This window comes from Rhea pennata, chromosome Z (genome assembly GCF_028389875.1).
Source record: "Rhea pennata isolate bPtePen1 chromosome Z, bPtePen1.pri, whole genome shotgun sequence".
NCBI lineage: Eukaryota > Metazoa > Chordata > Aves > Rheiformes > Rheidae > Rhea > Rhea pennata.
The window spans coordinates 78,031,277-78,048,734 of record NC_084702.1 but is presented as its reverse complement, the minus strand read 5'-3'; the positions used below and the strand labels follow the sequence as shown (position 1 = coordinate 78,048,734).

General features: G+C 41.2%; 1 protein-coding gene across 2 annotated transcripts in view; it reads right to left on the bottom strand.

The window, feature by feature from the left end:
* The window catches only part of KATNAL2 (katanin catalytic subunit A1 like 2), a 30,931-nt gene extending 16,752 nt beyond the window's left edge, over positions 1-14,179 (bottom strand). Inside the window, exons 1-7 of one of the 2 annotated variants that reach the window (XM_062599063.1) lie at positions 14,047-14,179; positions 5,797-5,867; positions 5,216-5,382; positions 3,009-3,051; positions 2,460-2,583; positions 1,335-1,433; positions 720-818 (exon numbers count right to left, since the gene is read on the bottom strand). In XM_062599063.1, coding sequence (XP_062455047.1) covers positions 720-818; positions 1,335-1,433; positions 2,460-2,583; positions 3,009-3,051; positions 5,216-5,382; positions 5,797-5,867; positions 14,047-14,097 — 654 coding nt within the window. In that variant the 5' untranslated portion in view covers positions 14,098-14,179. The remainder of the gene's footprint in view (positions 1-719; positions 819-1,334; positions 1,434-2,459; positions 2,584-3,008; positions 3,052-5,215; positions 5,383-5,796; positions 5,868-14,046) is intronic. The other variant, XM_062599064.1, reaches the window with a different exon arrangement.
* Positions 14,180-17,458: the final 3,279 nt, after the last annotated feature.

The following is a 17,458-nucleotide window of genomic DNA, read 5'->3' as shown; positions in this document are numbered from 1 at the left end:
TATAAAGTATTTTGAAATAAGTTATATTCACAGTAACCTCATCTTTCCAAGTGAAGTTTGAAAATCTTTATCTTTCCATATTGCAGTTTCCTATATTTAAGAATGATAGAATCTAAGCCTGAATTAATATTAAAATTAGTAGCTCTTTCACTGCCCAGGTAGTCCTAAATATACCCTACGTAGATTAAAGCGAGTGAAAAACGTAAATATGGGTCACCACATTGCCACACACTCCGTTTTGAAATTTTCTTCAAATGGAAAAGTTGCCAGAGAGACAGACTGGCACAGAGTAAGCTGGACGCACTGTCCTGGAAGTCGTGGCTTGTGTCAGGAATGATCAATTTACTTAAAATTTCTATCCCACCCCTCTAAACTGTGGTCCTGACTCAGTTGAGATGAATGCTAACTGACCTACTCACTTGGGTGGAATCAGCATTTTACCCACAGAAGGCTTTGTGGACCTCTACAAATTCAGTAGTTTGTGAATCATAAGGTGTAATTTGTTGCCTACTTCTGGGTTCAAAAAGTAAACACATATCAGCAAATCAGACCAGTATCAGGTATGACTATCTATTGGAAAATGAAACACACTACCAGGAATCAAGACCTTCTGGAGCACTTGGGAACTAAAACAATGTTATTACAGTATTTTATTTTGTCCCTAGTTGTATAACTGACATTCAGGCTAACTGGATGAAAATATGAATAGAAACACTTACTGATGGATCTGGATCACAGTTAAGGCTGTTCAAGGCTATTTCATTTGATGAGACTTTGATAGTATCCTGGATCATCCCACGGAAATCAATTATCTGGCCCTTTGGAGAGAATAACGTTGTGACAAGCTTTAGGATTGTAGCTCTACCACTAAAAATGCACGGGGCCAAATTTTATGATTTCTGTGTATCATTCCCTTACTGCCCATAGAGCCTTAAATATGGCAAAAACTGACCATAGAACCAGTGATAGCAATGGGAAAAGAATGCACTTCTCTTCACATTCAGTGCAACAACTTAACTGCAAAATCTCTTATTATCTCATTCAGCAATCTGAAATCGATCTGCCACTTCAATGATAACTATTGGGCTTTAAGAACAAAAATATTGTTCCTTCTTATGTATGTTTGAAATATTATTTATTGCAAGCAGAGCTTCCTATGCAAAAAATTACTGCCTAAATCAGATAAAATTGACCCTTCAGCTAATTATACAGTGACATTTTATATAAAAACATGTACAGAAGGTTTACATCACATATTTGTGGGGCGTTTCCTTCTTTCCCCCCCTACTACATACACATTCCTGTTATAAATCACATACTAGGTTTCTACGAACCCTTCTTGGGTGAGTGCTTTCTCCTCCTCCAGTTTTGTTGATTGCTGAGATGCTTAAGCCAAAGTCAGATTGCTCCAGAGTGACTGTACTGTCATTATTCTAAAGAAAAATCAATTTTAAAAGAATGTGTTGCCAAGTAGCTGAGCTGCGGATATCATCCAATTATCGGCATCATCCCACCCCTTTCTACACACCCAGATGAACTGTTTCATTACACAGAACTCGCAACAGTAACCTCACATTAGTCAAACGTTGTGCAGTTTGTTAGACTTCAGTTCATCTGTCTGCTGACAGCAAAGCTGAGAGCCACAGCTCTAAAGCTCAGCATTCAGTTATTTCATTTGCAGACCTTCCACTGTAAGTTGTAGGAATCTGCATCTTACTCAGCAGCGAGAAGAAACTGTGTGCTACCATACAGTGGAAACGACAGACAAGTACAAGGCACAGTACATCTCCTTAGACAGAAACAAGACGACATTTTAGGACTGTAACTTACTCTGACGTTCATTTCAGAGCAGTTACTATTGTAGTGTCTGACTCATTAAAAAAAAAAAAAAGTGAAAATTAGTCAAACATGAGATCCAGCCCCACAAAAAAAATGGGTAAAGATCTTAAAGAAAAAGAAAAAAAAAAAAAAGCAGTTCTCCCTCACCCAGCTCCTCAAGAGCTATAACAAAGTGTCTTGCTTGCCCACCAACTTGCTGTTCCTGCTCCCCTCAATGTAAAGGAGGGTAATGAAGTGGATTTCTCAGCAGTTTTATCAAAATGAGACACTCGGAGCTGAAAATTACTGAATCAAAGTACTCTCCCAAGTTCACACACTTCATGCACCAGACTTACTAATTAGTTTGTTTTTCCTGCTTTCTGGCACTAAAGGATCAATTCTTAGATCCACTGATGGTAATGAAAAGACTCCTGTTGATTTTTAGCACATGCTGGATAACATGAATTCCTGGTTGGAACTGAGTCTTGAATCTATTATGCTTAAATTATGTAAACAGTAAAACTCACTTAGTTACACAATCACAAACTGTGTAACTCACATCCTCTCACTGGCTATAGCCACTTAGAATAAAAACCCATTAATTGCAACTATAACACTGTCAAGATAAAATACATCCAGACCTGTTTGGGGCTCTCCTTGGTGGAAGATTTCAATTCTGCTGTCCTCCCTGGGGAAGTTTTTGATAATGGTCGTTGCACTGTCTGATGTTTGATCCTTGGGAGATTCTGAGAAGAGCTTGCTGCCCTACAATACAAAAAAATCACGTCCGGAAAGGCTTTTACAATTTATTGTTTTCTTCAAAATACTGAAAGATTAAAAGGCATAGTTTTCAGAGAAAATGTTTTTGGGCTAGCTCTGCTTTGATTTAAGCTAAAGCATTGATTTCAGTCACAGTAAAGTCCAAAGTTCATTGCTTTCAAACACTCCATCCTACCTTATCCCACCGCACAGAAACTTTAACAAATTGTCTGCAGCTCCATTTGGGAGAAAGCTTTTTACTTTCTTCTAAAAGATACAGGAAAATTCACCATGTGGTCAGCAGCACAATTCCAGGCTAGTTTAGGCAAGTTTAGGATTCCCATAGTATCACAGCATTATTTTAACTACACTGCACATTGCTTTTGGAGGAAAATTTTCTGCCCAGAAAATGCCCCATGCATTTCTCTTACCTTACTGGCTTTCCTCCAGTTCTCAGTTGCTGCTTATATTCTGCTGTGGTAAAATTCATATTGAGATGGAACATAATTAAGAATATAAAAAAAGACAACTTGATTTTTTTTCCTTTAAAATATATTTAAGAACATATTAATAACCTCATAAATATGCATAGACCAGATCAGCATGATTATAAGCAATTCAAGCCTGCAAAAATATTTTGAAAAGACAACCAATATTGGAGAGATCAGTTTATGCCCTGCAGAATAATTATTTAGTGCTAATAACTTTTCCTTTTCCAAATTAGGAAATAAAAATTTGCCTCTTAGTAAATTTATCATGTTCAACATAGCAGGACAGCACAAATGTCACATTGCCATTGTGGTTATCAAACATTATGTTATTTTTTTTCCACATATAATTTGAGAAAAGTTCTGCCGAAGTCAAGCTTTTTCACAAAATGTCAAACTCATGGCTAACTCCAAAGCCCAGACCCGAATTCATAAGCTTGAGGCTTTGTTTCAAACTAGCATATGCCTCGTTACTCCAAAACAGACCTCCCATCTGTGTTCTCCGCACAGCGGTCTTGTGCCCAAATTCTCATACACGTCCGTAAAACAACACTTCCCAAACAGCTGATCCACGGTAAGTGCTTGGGGATATGGGACACTTACAAGCAGCAAGCCCCAGGCACGAAATTCGTAACTCTGGGAGGTGCAGTTACAGTACAAACAGTAATTTAGCAGAGAAATAATCAAGTTGGCTCTACAGGATTTGCCTGGAGTATTGCAGAGAGTTTAACAGGACGGGGCACCACGACAATCTTTGTGTTTGGCGTGCTCATACCCTGATTTCTCGGTGAAGACAATTTGCGGCAGGTCACAAGCTACCAGGCAGTAGCTCGGTCGCTGAGACACACACACACAGGAGGAAGGCTGCTTGTGTTTCTGCTACATCCCTGCCAGCGTGGCAGCAACTCTGGGCTTGACAGCAGCAGGGTGCCGGCACCTGCATAACTTTATTTACCAAAAAGGGGGGCCTAGAGATTGTAAGCATCTAAGAGATTTAGTGGAGTTTGGGGAATTGCTCACTTGGATCTAAGCTCCATTTTCATGGATCCGGCCTCAGCTATCACTTAGTTTAACTGAGGATATGAGAATAAGTTCAACGTAATGAATGCTTTGTAATGCATTTTCCTCCTTGATTCATAGTGAATCCCACGGTTTATGTGCTGCAGGGCTGTTCCTCCTTGTATCGACGTCAGTCAGCTGGCTCTAGCTGTAAATCTCTCCTTCATACAGATATTGTTAGCTTCCAGCTACTACCGATCTTCTACATCACACCGAATGTCATGACGACTAACGCTTTTAAAATTATTTCACCTACACAGGTAGTTTAACTATATTTACACAATGTTTCATTTACCTGGGATTTCAAAGTTGCTGGTAGCCATATGAAACAATGAAAACTGCTCAGGGATGGTCCCTAGCCAATCACTCCTTTTCCTAATTATTATATCTTACAAGAAATATAGGTAGAGCTACCTGTGCTCTCTGCACCCTCCAAGCTCTTCATAACTAATTCCTATACAACTGCTGTTATGGCTTTGACAAGTTACACTTTGTGCTCAAGTTCAAAAACATTCAGGCTCTCAAAGTCCTACCAAAATGTCTTGATTTGTCCTATTCTCCATCAGACGTTAAGTCCTCTGGGGCAAATAAACCTATTATTTTTTTCTGGCACATTATATATGCTGAATGAACATGTGCAACCTAAGTGGTTAATCAGAATACTGGTAATAAATTTCTAAGCACCAGCTTAGATGCGCTAAGATATAATGCTTTGTTTAAGTATATTTTAATCTAAATATTTAATCAGAAATAGAATTGACTTACTATTCCTACCCTATTAGAGAAAAAAGGAGAAAATATTTATGCCATAATACTTTGCACTCACATAGCATTTTCCAATATCAAAGTAGCTTTAAAAGACAAGAATGCTTGTTTAGAAGCCCAGAGGAAAAAAAGAGTAGAGGGCTTAAACTCCTCATCTCTTAGTTTCTATGTCCTAAGTGCTAGAAATGCAGCTCTGTAACATAAGAGAGTTCAAACATTAAACATAGACATGCATGAGAAGCACAGTAAGTATTTCAGGTAAATATACTTTTTAAGCTTTGAGAGAAAGAAAAAAAAAACTTTCTTCTTGGAACACAGTCACATACCAGTGTCTAGGGCCTTTTTAGTAATCTTAGGATATTTTTGGAATTTTACGAAGTAATAGCTTTCGTATTCCATCAGAATTGTCTCAAGATCGATGTTGTCACAAACTTCAAAGCCACGTAAACCTAATTTTGTCTCTTGTTCCAAAGCATTTGCAGCATCAATATACCTGGTAAGTTCAAAGAAAAAAAAAAAGAAAGAAAGAAAGAAACTGAGAGTCATTAACTTATTCTGATTTTTGAGAGATGTAGTAAGCAGTGACATCCATACGTATTCGCTATTTTTAGGATGCCCACAACTCTCTACCCTTTATAAGTGCCATAAATTGTATTTAAAAGTCCTTTGCTGATCCCTTAAACATATTCCCTTAAACATATTTTAAAACCGATATAAGATACCTTGTTCCAGGAATGGAAATGAATTAAAGTAAACAGTCAAGGTATTTAACAGTAGTTTACCTTTTTATCTTCCTTGCACAGAACCAATTGGCCATGCTGTAAAATTCACCCAATAGAGAGCAAAATTGCATGGCATTACAGACACACACAAATATTAGCAGGGCACTGTTATTTAAAGAACATACCCTTCCTCCATTAAATAATGCAAAATCAGAATGAGGAGATTTTTTCGACGAGCTTCTGTTCGCATCTCTTCCTGTGAATTAAGACAGAATTTTAGATCAAATGCAATATTCCCTTTATTGCTGTAAACAGCATCTAAATGTAGCCTGTGGAAACAAACAAATTAAGACAAGCATCTCAGAACTGTAAAACAACTCACTGTTAATAAACAGAAGTGGTTTTCAACATGATTTTTCTTGCACATTTATCAGGGATCCTGGATGGGGAGGAAGCTTTTCCCAGGGGAAAGAAAATTACCTTAAGGTTGAGAAAATAAGTTACTTCCCTTACCGTGACTATGGTTCTCCAACATGCCCAGGCCAAGAAGGATTTCAGGATAGGACTCATGGACCTCGTGCACAGTGTTTCCAAGGGCGGTGCAAGCAAACCTCGCATGTCCCACCCCTGCAAAAGCCATCTTCTGCGGGCTCTGAGCTGGGGGATGGAAACAGGTCTGGGATCTGCATGACCGTGCTGCAAAGACCAGCTCAACTCTGCTCACACCTCCTGTTTTATGTGCCTCAATACATTAACGCAAGCGAAATACAGAACACTTGAAGAACTAATAGCTTTGGATAATGCCAGACTTGCACAATTTTAACACAAGTGTGATCAAAGTCAGGCCCCTAGCTGCAGAAATTTCAATACGAAGACAGTCCCATAAATTTCTTCAAACAGATTTGAGCGACCAAAGGCATTTGCACTTGGTTCGGTGATAAGAGCACAGCAGTGTAAAATGCATCTTTGTCATCACGCAGGGAAGCTCTATCTGGAGCAGTATATAGTGCTGCCATACGTGCACAAGATCTGCAAACCAGAAGCTCTGAGATTTTAGGGTCTGAACAGAAGTCACTGTAAGGAAAGCTCCAGACATCAGCATATTAACTTCAGAAGGCCTCACTGGGCTTTGAAGATGGGATTGCATGAACAGTAGGTATTTCCAAGCCTACCTTTAGATTATTTCTACTCTCTTTTAGGATGCTGGCATTCTCACCTCATAAGGTGGACCCAGCATGAGCATGAAGAACTTGTACTGATTTAATAGATGGCGGAGAAAGGTAGTTTACATTGCTTGTGTAGCACATATATTCCAGATCATATCGCACAGCAATGGATATACAGAATCCCATTTTTGCTCCCAGTTTGCATCCCTTTTACCCAACTCAGTGACTACATCCCTCCCTCAGTAATTCTAGCCCGAGAGTTAGACTGTGGGATCTGACAGACACAAACCCACAAATATTTGGCTTCTTCATATTAGACATTGAGCTTCAGTCTCTGTAGCAAGAACTTCCTCTGCTCTCTGCCAGTTCTTGGCATACAAACAAGACAAAGAATTACTACTGATTGAAGCAGTAACTTATATTTTTAAAGCCCCAGAGGCGTGTAAAAGGAATATTCATACACAATGACTCTAATTTTTCTGGCTTCTTGAAACACAGCTTCATTACAGCAAACTGCAGACAGGGTGATTTAGGGTGGCAGCACATGCTGCAAAGCCAGCTTACCTCTTCCCCGTGCCTTTCCCTTGGCAGTTTGGATGCGTTTGCTCCTTCCGCACTGCGCATTGCAGCGGACACCGAGAGCATCCCTGGCTATTTTACACATCTGAGACAGCACAATCAGCTACTGTTTTATTTTGAGACTAATGCTTATTTGTAAGTACTGTAAAAAGTACTGGGCAGAGCAGGGAAAAGGTCTGCCAGTGTTGCATTTTTTTTTCTTTTTCTGGGACGTTTGCTTCAGACATGGGGCCATCTAGCGACACAATTTAGCAAAGAGCTGGGCTTTTCTTTTAACAGCCTGTCCTGGGAGGGAAGTGCATTTCTGTTTCACGTATTAACAAAAAGACTGGCAAAATTTTCATTCTGTTTTTCTAGAGAATGGAATCAAACTGCCTGGGGGGAAAAGGGAAGAAACTATACCCCACCTCTTGCCTTCGCTGCTTTTTATTGTCTTGATAAAACGACACCATCATTCTGTTTCCCTATCCTACAGAAGCTGCAATACTATTTGCCTTCCAGGAGTGGTGCAAAGATGATTTTTATAAAGCATTTTGAGGATGAAGAGTGCTCTTTAAATGCACAATAGATCAATATTTTTGAATGAACTAGACCACCTCCAGAGAGGTGCTGCAAGAAGAAATGGACAAATTGTGAACAGTCCACGGAAATTAAAAGCAAAGCCAAAACATTGGCACCCTGGGATGAAAGGACCTTTCCCCTCTCATTGTTCTGACTGTTAGTGGAAAACAAAATTTGAGTTGCCATCCTTCTGCTGTTTCTCCTGGGTGACTTGAATCTTCTGAGACAGAGTTTGAGGAGAGAGAGAGAGAAGCCAGAGTCACCACTTGCTGAGAAAGCCACCTGTACCTTTTTCTAAATGCTCATTTATCCTGAGGAAAATTACTGTTGTGCTTGCCCACATATCAAAGGGCAAGATTACAACAGTCTCTGAATATTCAAAAAGCAGTACAAAACCACAGTGGTTGCCTCAGAAGACAAGTATATCTAGTCTTTAATGTTTGAGTATTTACAGCAACACTGATGAAGGAGGAATTACGTCCATCTGATAAAGTGGCAGGGCTCACCATTGGTGCTTGGAAGGCTCCTTGAAAAGAATTCCTGGTGAGTCTTTTGCCATTAATCCCACTAGGTTACTTCTGCTATCCCAAGAGGAATTTTAAATTCTAGTATAGGCAGGCATACAGTGAGGAACAGCATCTCAAATACTCTTTTAGGTAGAGTCTTGCCTTGAGCAGTACAGGATAACACAGTATGAGCAACCTCCTTCAACCTCAACATATTAAAGGTCTTCTTGTCGGATTGACCAAGCAGATGCAGAAGTGAAACTTTACATCAGAAAAATGTGCCCAAGTGAGCACCATCTAAAAAACAGAGGATGGTTTAGACTGAGTGGTCCATTCTATCTTTATTAATAAGAATGCAAGCACTGATGGTTACTTTGGAGAAGCAGATATCTGTCCAAAGAAAATTAATTGAGAATCAAATCAATCAATCAACTGACAATAACTTGCATCAGATTGGATCTGAAAAACAGAATGGAGACATCAAAACCTCTGGTCCCAGTTCCAAGAGGTTTCTGTAAATCAAAGCGAATTTAAGGACCTTTCAACATGTAACTGTTACCAAGTCAGCGAACTTCTGAGTCACCTATGCATGCAACATTGCTGTCTTGACCAGTCCCAAAGTCACCTCTCCCTGGTTTTCACCAGTCTTTTTCTACCATGTGCTCCCGCCTTCTGCATGTGTCAGTGCCAATGGCAACCCTAGCTGTCCGCTTAAACAGCTGCCTGCCCACGCTGGTCTGCTTTCCCAGACTCCATTTCCTAGGGATTCTCCTCACTCCAAATACTTCCACAAAATAGCCTGTCTGCCAAAGTAGAGACAGATACTAAAACTGCACAGGATTTCAGCCACGTTTAGAGTGGAAATGCTAAATCCTACATTGCATGAAAAAAATAGGAGCAGTTACCAGTACAAAGTTACTTAAAATTCAGTTTAGCTTTACAGTGATTTAGCCTTCCTTTTTAATTAGTACTTAGAATTGCATATTGTTTATAGCCACTGGTATTTCCATAGATGTTTAAGTGTTTAAAGTTTAATAAGCTTCCATTCTTAAAAAAAAAAAAAAAAAAAAAAAAGTATGTAATTAAATTTTCAATTACTACAGGGGATTTTTGGATCCATGCAATTAATAAAAGCTTAAGGCACTTAAGCATGAACTTGTTTTAAAAGCTAAATAGTTGAGCACTTAACTAATTAGCGACGACACTTACAGTGTATTTTATTTATTTCTAGATTAACAAAATAGAATGCTAGTACTATTTTCTTTGCAGCTGTTTGAAATTAAACTCTACTAGAGTCATGCATCTTTAACTGCAATTGTTCATTTAGTCATTTCCGCACCTTTTACTAAAATGGATTTACATTATAAATCAGCCTAGTCTCTTGTGTAATCCCATCAAACTAATGGAGCTACTAAAAGATTAATTTAACCCCATTATGTTTCATTATTATTTGACCCTATATTTCTGCATTAGTATGTATGATTGCATAAAGAAAGAACAGAGTTGCAAACTAACTCATGGTCTATACCACCCTAACTTTGTGCCCTTGTACATCCAGCTGGGACAGCAAATAAGACAAGAGTCCAGCAAGATCTGTTATCAAGAATTCAGACAAGAGTCAAGCAGGCAGTTCCATAATCATATAAGCAAAGACCATATCACAATACAAATACTCAAAAGAATAAAACGACAGCTGCCCAGGCAACCATACTTTCAACATTTCCCAACTTTTAAGTCTTGGCCTCACAACCTAAAACAGTCTGTTGTGAAATACAAGCTACAGCGTAGCCAACAGTCACATTCCATTTTTTCTCAATATGAGACACAGTGATGCTCGCACAACCATCCTCTGCATAAGCTACAAGACTAATGTGACAAGCCAAACTTATCCCGGAATGGTGATGGGCCACTGCAGACAATACGGTCTTCGGATGAAAATTAATCTCTTCTAGTTGTACCAGTTTTCTCCCCCGTACAAGGTAAAAACGATATTGCTATCAGAGAAGGAGAATGGATGAGGATGTTGCCAGGATGAGGAGTGAGAGCAGGCAGTAGGACTTGCTTAGAATTGTGTCCTTTCTCTCTTCTCTTCCTTTGGGATCCCAGGACAACTGCCAAGCGTGCTGTTCCTGGAGAGCAAGCCGTCACACCGGCACCACGTGCCAGGCCGCGGAGAATAGCTGCGGGACCATGAACTCATTCTTCCTCCCCCACCTCACATCCCCTCCACTTTCCCCACCTCTCCAGCCCTTCACATCGTGAAGCTGCAGCTTTCCCAGGCTTTTTAGAAGACTGATGTTCAGTTATTGTTTGGCTTCCTGACAATATTTTCTGAGAAACACAAGCAGAGAAGGGAAATGGTGATTTTTAAACAACATATTACTTGGCTACGATTGAATAGGATTTCATGGCACTTCTTTCGTCTCTTCCCTCTTCCAGATTATACAAGGCTACTGCAAACAACAGAGCTGACAAAGTTCCTCAAGAGAGATTACAAATAGCTTTCATAATTAAAAACATGCAGCAAGCCAAGTACAGAAGTTAAAGCTGACCTACTACTAACACTGAGATGCATTTAAGAGGTGTTATATTTAAAATCTAAAGACTTTTTACAATTTAAGCCTGGCGCATTGAAAACAGAAATCTGATTTCTCCAACTAATGCAATAATTCTATGTTGTACTTCACAAACTCAAATTCCAACAATATGCCTCTCCACCAGTGCCACTCACAGAATGCCAATATCTCATTTTTACACTGAACTTTTCTGAAGTCAGGTACTACATTGCTAAGACTTCACTAATTTGAAGTGATATGTACTGTGAAAAATACATAAAAACGAATAAACACAAAATATGGTGAGTTATTAAACAACAGAATTTAAGGGTGCTGAATTTCTTCACCAAATTTACAAGTGAATTAATAAGCATTAACTCTCTACTCATATGTGTGAATTAGCAAAATTCTACTGCTTTTTATACAACTACACTGCTTTTTGAGACTGAATTACAGAACAAATATAGGAAATATTTAACAATTAAAAACAGTGAAATGTCTCAGAAAACATTTAATTGATTTAAAAACTACACTGAGCAGTTGCAAACAGCTGCAGAAATTGTGTTGCATAAAGGCATCATCATCATCAAATTTTCACAGTGAAATCTTAACTTTTTTTTTTTTTTTTTTTTTTGAAATAAATTGCCCTTTCTTTTTCCAGTTGTGGCCTTAGATTAGTATTCTCTATTCTTTTTTTCTGGCAAACCATTATCTTTCACCCTTCCCATGGCACATTTTGCTGCTCGTCTCCCCCAAATCTCAAGCCAATGATTTGCTAGTACATGCAAGCCCGCATACACCTCATGTCCTCAGGGCAGAGGCTGCATGGACACCAGTGCCTTACGCCAAAGGGAAGGCGGCCTGGAGACACTCCAGCTGGGGCTCACCCAGATTGTGTCCGTCAGGGCGCTAAGCTGCGTTACCTTTTCTCCCTTCAGAGGTTTTCCTTCCCTCCTTTCCCCAGACGGTGCATGCTGCTAACTCAGTCCTCTGCCATAATCTGAGACAAGCAAGACATACAACTCTTGAGAATCCTAGTAGGCCTCCAAAAAGCACTGCTTTCACGTGTTTCCATCTCAGATCCCCTCATCCACATCCTTCCCTGTTATCATCCTCCCCAATTTGAAAAACAGTACCTTGGATACCATACTTGTTTCCAGCTGGCACATGAAGTTCAAAGGAGATGCAAAGAGCAGAGCCCCTCGTTCACCTGGTTTGGCATGAGCTATCACTGAAAGTACTCTGCCTGCTCTGCTCCCTTTCGTCTTTGACCTCAGCTGCCCAGGTTATCTCTCACCTTGTCTCAAATGTGAAAACCCTGGTAAGCTAAATGATAAGCCTGAGCACATTGGTCTAACAGAAAATTAATGTGTGTGTTGTGTCAGTTCAACAAATGAATCCAGTTCAGCCAAATAAATTCTTTCAATCTTAACAAACGTTCATGTATTTCAGTCGTTATCACTAAATAGCTGGAATTGGACTTGAATTATACTGGAATGAAGGTGTTCTTTATTGGAAGGTGGTTTTTCTTTCTTTCTTTCTTTCTTTTCTTTTTTTTTTTTTTTTGAAACACCTTTCCCAAAATTGATAAAAACAATAATCTTCATTCTATAGAAAAAATCAATGGAAATATGCAATACAAATGAGAACAGGGCTGGGGACCAGGAATTCCAATAACTATTTTGTGCTACAAATAAAAGACGGAGCAGCCTAGCTTTCAGACACTGCTTATGGGAATACTGGAAATCAGAAATTAAGCGTCGAGGGTCCCTCCACAGGAAGTAAGAGGTAAGAGACCTTAGAACAAGAATCAAAAAATCCATTCCTTTTGGCTAGTTCCCAGTTGTTCCTTAGTCACTGACAAAGACTTAACCAAAGTAGACTCCAAATTTCTGGCCCTCTGCAGAATTTGACTTCCTTCTGCTTCATGTCCAAAACAGAAAATCTGATCTTCACATGCATTCTCTCAAAGGGCTACAGAAAGACCAGTTTACAAAACAAACCAACCAAAATTCAGTGATACAGTTTACAGAGAAGAATCTCCACATTCCAGGTCTTTCTTCCACAGATATTTTTGCATTTAATAGTCAAAAACAGTCCTGGGACAACAATCACTCAAATCCACATTAGTTATCTAAGGGTTACAAACCCTCTCTCCCCTTCTCCTCTCTTTCTAGCCCTACGAGTGCTGTCTTCCCTTTGCACACTAAAGCCATTTCATATGGCTACTTTGGGGCACCATTCTCAGCAGCTGAAATCTGAATCCCCTTGAGGGCTCTAGGCAGCACTAACCCAGAGCCTCCCCTTCCTAAGTGAGTGTATTATCTACTAGTCCAGGCAGCAGACACTACCTAACCCTCAGAACCGCCTCCCAGCAACCGCAAACACACTTTGCAAGGAACCCCATCCTACACATGCACAGAGGTTTGCACGACCATTTAAAGCAGCTCACAAAACTAAAACCTTTCCATGAAACAGTTTTTCAGTAGTCCTGCAGGGGAGATCTACGGCTTTATCTGCTAAATCGTTCCTTATTATAGTCGAATCGCCCAGCAGGTGGAGATAAAAGAACAGCTGAAGAAATGTAGCCGAATACTAACGCTCCTGGGCTCCTAATCAACAGGGGCTACCCGGAGCCACGACTCACGCACGGGATGAAGACGCGGTGGGACAGTACAGCCCTTATTTAGGCAAAAGGCACCTGGGAGAGCCAGAAATGGGCATTTCTGCCCTCCCTCCTAACTCGCTGCCGGGCCTCATCGGGCAATGGCGGCGGACAAGAGGGCTGCGGAGTGGGACAAGAAGCGCTTCCTACAGAAGGAAAGGAGCCAGGGGACCCTCCCACACCCTTGAGGAAAGGCAGGACTGCCAGAACCGCCCGTCCCCACAAGCGCAACGCGCCGCATTCCAGCCCCCGTGACACCACCTCTTCCCGCCCCGCACCCCCACCACAACCCCCCTCGCGCCTGCGCACTGAGCGCCGCGCCCCTCCGCGCACGCGCAGAGCTGGCCCCGCGCGGTCTCCATAGCAACGGGGAAGCGCGGCGGCCCGGCCCGCTGGGTCTCACCGCCTCCCTGGCCTGGTGGGTGGTTCTCAGCACGTGGCAGGAGAGCTCCATCGGGGCGGCGAGGAGGCCTCGCCAGAGGCGGCTGCCACCCGCCGGGGGTGGGTCGGAGCGACCTCCCGGCCGCTCCCGGCCCGGGCCCCGCAGGGCGGCCGGCGCACGCGCGGCCAATCGGAATGCGGGAAGGTGAAAGATTGCCCGAAGAAACAACCAATCCCGACTGGAGTGTAGGGGGCGGCCGTTTAAAAGGATGGGCCAATCACGGTGGAGGAGAAGGGCGGGACTATCGGCCGTGCTGGCCAATCGCCGCTTGAGTTACCTCAGCGGTGCCGCGGAGCGGTTTGGCGGGCGCGGCGGGGAGCGGGGGGAGAGGTTGGATCGGGGAAGCTCGGTCCGGCCCGACCCGAGCCGACCCGACCGCGCCCTCCCCTACCGGCGTTAAGGAGGCCTGGTCCGCCCAAACAGGCGGGTCGCTCCCGAGGAGCAGCGGGGCGCCACCTGCCTCTCACACCGAGGCCGGCGGTGAGGTGTTAGAAAGAGAGGCAGAGCTGTGGCACCAGCAGAAGAACTAACTGTCGCTTGTGCATGTACCTCCTGCTCACCTCACAGCAAAATAGTGCAAACGATACACTTTAATAACAAGATGAATATGCTCAGTAGGTTTCTCTTGCTGCCTGTCAAGCTGTCTGTTGTCCTCAATGAGTCTCTTCATCAAAAGCTGCCTGATGCCAGACCAAAGTGCTGCTGTGAGGGCAGATGGCATCCCAATTGGCACACGTACATAATTCTGTTCCCTCAAGCTTCTTCTGCTGAAGTATCTCCAACTGCCCATATTTACTGCTGTAACCTTCCTCTCTGGTCTTTCAATGCGTCCTGCTTTCAGGGATATCCTAAGCAAAAACATAGGTCTTCAGCAGATGTGAACTGCTAAGTCAGTTGCGTTGCATGTGTGTTGCTGTTTCATCTTACTAAGCATGTGATTTAATACATTTTTTATGATATTTGTCCCATAAACCATGGAGTATACAAAGGGGATCAGATTAATGTTGTTGTATCCAACTTAGGCTCTCTCTTACTAGATGTTCTGTTCAATTTTGTGCCCTTAATGTCTCAGCAGAGTAGGTAATAGGTTTGTTTTCCATTATTTGGTGCATCTGTTTTATTGCTCTGAAAGAGAAATGCCTATAATTGAAGTTTGTATTCAAGTCATCCCAATTAGCTTTCCAAGACCTGCTGAGAGAATAGCCCGAGTTCTCATCTTTGCTTGATTAGAGAGAGTTTTCTACAACGTCTCTTTTAATGGAGTAGTAGCATCTTAATGTGTGGTTTGCTGTTGTTTTGATGGAAAAAGAGTCTTCAGTCATAAGAACACAAACCTGAGGGTAATTTTCACCATATGGTTGTGAATGAATCTTTCAGAAAGGCTTTAGAGACACAGAGACTGTTTTCAGGACTGTTATATGTGTACGAAACCTCAAGCCTGTTCTTGCAATTAGATCTGCAAGGGCAGAGAGAGCTGATTGGCAAGACCAAGGTGTAACCAAGCAAATCAAGAGTCTACTCAGAAACCTTGCACTTAAATTATCTAGGCTTTACATTCAATCGACATAATTTAATAAAAAATAATAATGCTCAGTTAAACAATTTTATTCCTAACATTTAAATATTCATCTGCTGTGCTTATAAGCAATATGTAATTGTATAACAGTAGCATGTTAGAATAGGAAGTAAAATTAATTAATGCGTATTTCATTGTATGTCTTGACATAACAAATACAAGATCATGTCCCATTCCTAAGCTCAGATTTGTCAATTAGCTGGGCTACAGGTAGTGTAGATATAAGGCACCCACAGAAAAGCTTTTTCTCCGATAAACAGAATAAGTATCTAACTCAGAACATCTTGTATCATATCAAAGTCCATATTTTTATGGGTGGTAGAGCAATCAAAGGCATCTGTGAGCTTCCATACTTTGAGAGCTCTAGACCTAACACCAGAGCGTGGGCATAGAACACTACCCAATTATAATTTCCCACTCACTTTCCCTAGTGTTAAATTAAAAAGTAAATGGCTAAGGAAGACCATGGAGAAAACTAAGGCTTGTATTATAATGTTTTTTTTCTAAACACAGTACACACAAAATTGACTTTCAACCAATTAAGTCATCTCAGACCCCTCATCCTATCCCTGGCAATCTCTACTTGGTTGTCTACTACCAGCTGGTTAAGGAGCACAGGAGGAATTTGTTAAGGTGTAACGCTGATAAGTGCAATTGCTGCAATCTGCAATGCTGGGAGCAGCGGTAGAGTTTTTTTTTTTTTTTTTTTTTTTTTTTTTTTTTTTTTTTTTACTCTCTGGGATGTGCTTGTGGGAAGAAGGTATTTAGATACTCATGTTAATATTATATGAGGTAAAACATTTATGGGAGGGTCAGTGCTTGTATGCACATATTGCACACAGCCCTAGAAGGTCTTAGCCTAGATCTGTATTTTATTCCTAACAAGCCTAACTCTATTTAGGGGCAGGATACTCATTTCCTATAGGTTTCCTCCTTACCCTGGTTAGAGCTTATTGGAAAAGCAAACCAACTGCTGCTGTGATACCCTATCAGATGGGAGTGCCAGCTGGCTGCCTTGGAGTAAGGCAGGTTGCCTGCTCCTCAGATGGCTAGTTCAGCATCCAGCTTACAACCTTGTATCACAAGGCATACAAAAACAGAAAGGACGGGGGGGAACAGTGTGGGAAGTGCTTCAGTAACTGCAGAGGGGGGTTGTGAGAGAAAGAGAAGGGGAAGGAGGAGGTACTGGAAACGGAGGTGGAAGAAATATCAGCAGTACCAGAAGAAACATCAGAAGCCTGAGGAATGTCAGACTCTTGAGGTAGGTTTCTTAAAAGTTGGTTGGAAAGAGAAATGTTGGAAGAGTTGAAACTTTGCTAAGCTGCTGAGATGGCCTGGTACCTGGGAAAATTGTTTGGGAGTATAAGTCTGGAGCTGCTCTGTGATGAATTTTGAAAACGCTTGTTTTTTTTTTTTTTTTTAATGTGGAATTTCTGAGTTAATAGAAAACTCAAAGGGAGGAAATTTGAGAGAAACCTTGGTCTGGATATAGGGGAAGATAGACATGTATCCTATGGTTTTGTGGTGTAGGGACTTAAGAACACTTGAAGAAGACCAAGTTCAGAGCACTTGTTTTCATAAATGTGTGACCCCCTGGGAAAAGTAGGAGCAAAGCTCCTTTAAGGAGGAAAAATAAGGAAAAAGGGAGAAATACAAAGCAGTGGTAATGAGGAAGAGCTCTAGGCAGCTCTTTAAGGGAAAATGAGGACAGACAAATAAGGAAGGTAAACTTTCTTACTGTATTATGACCATGAGGCATAAAAACTCAAACTGTAGTCTGTTTGCTCTTATCTCAGC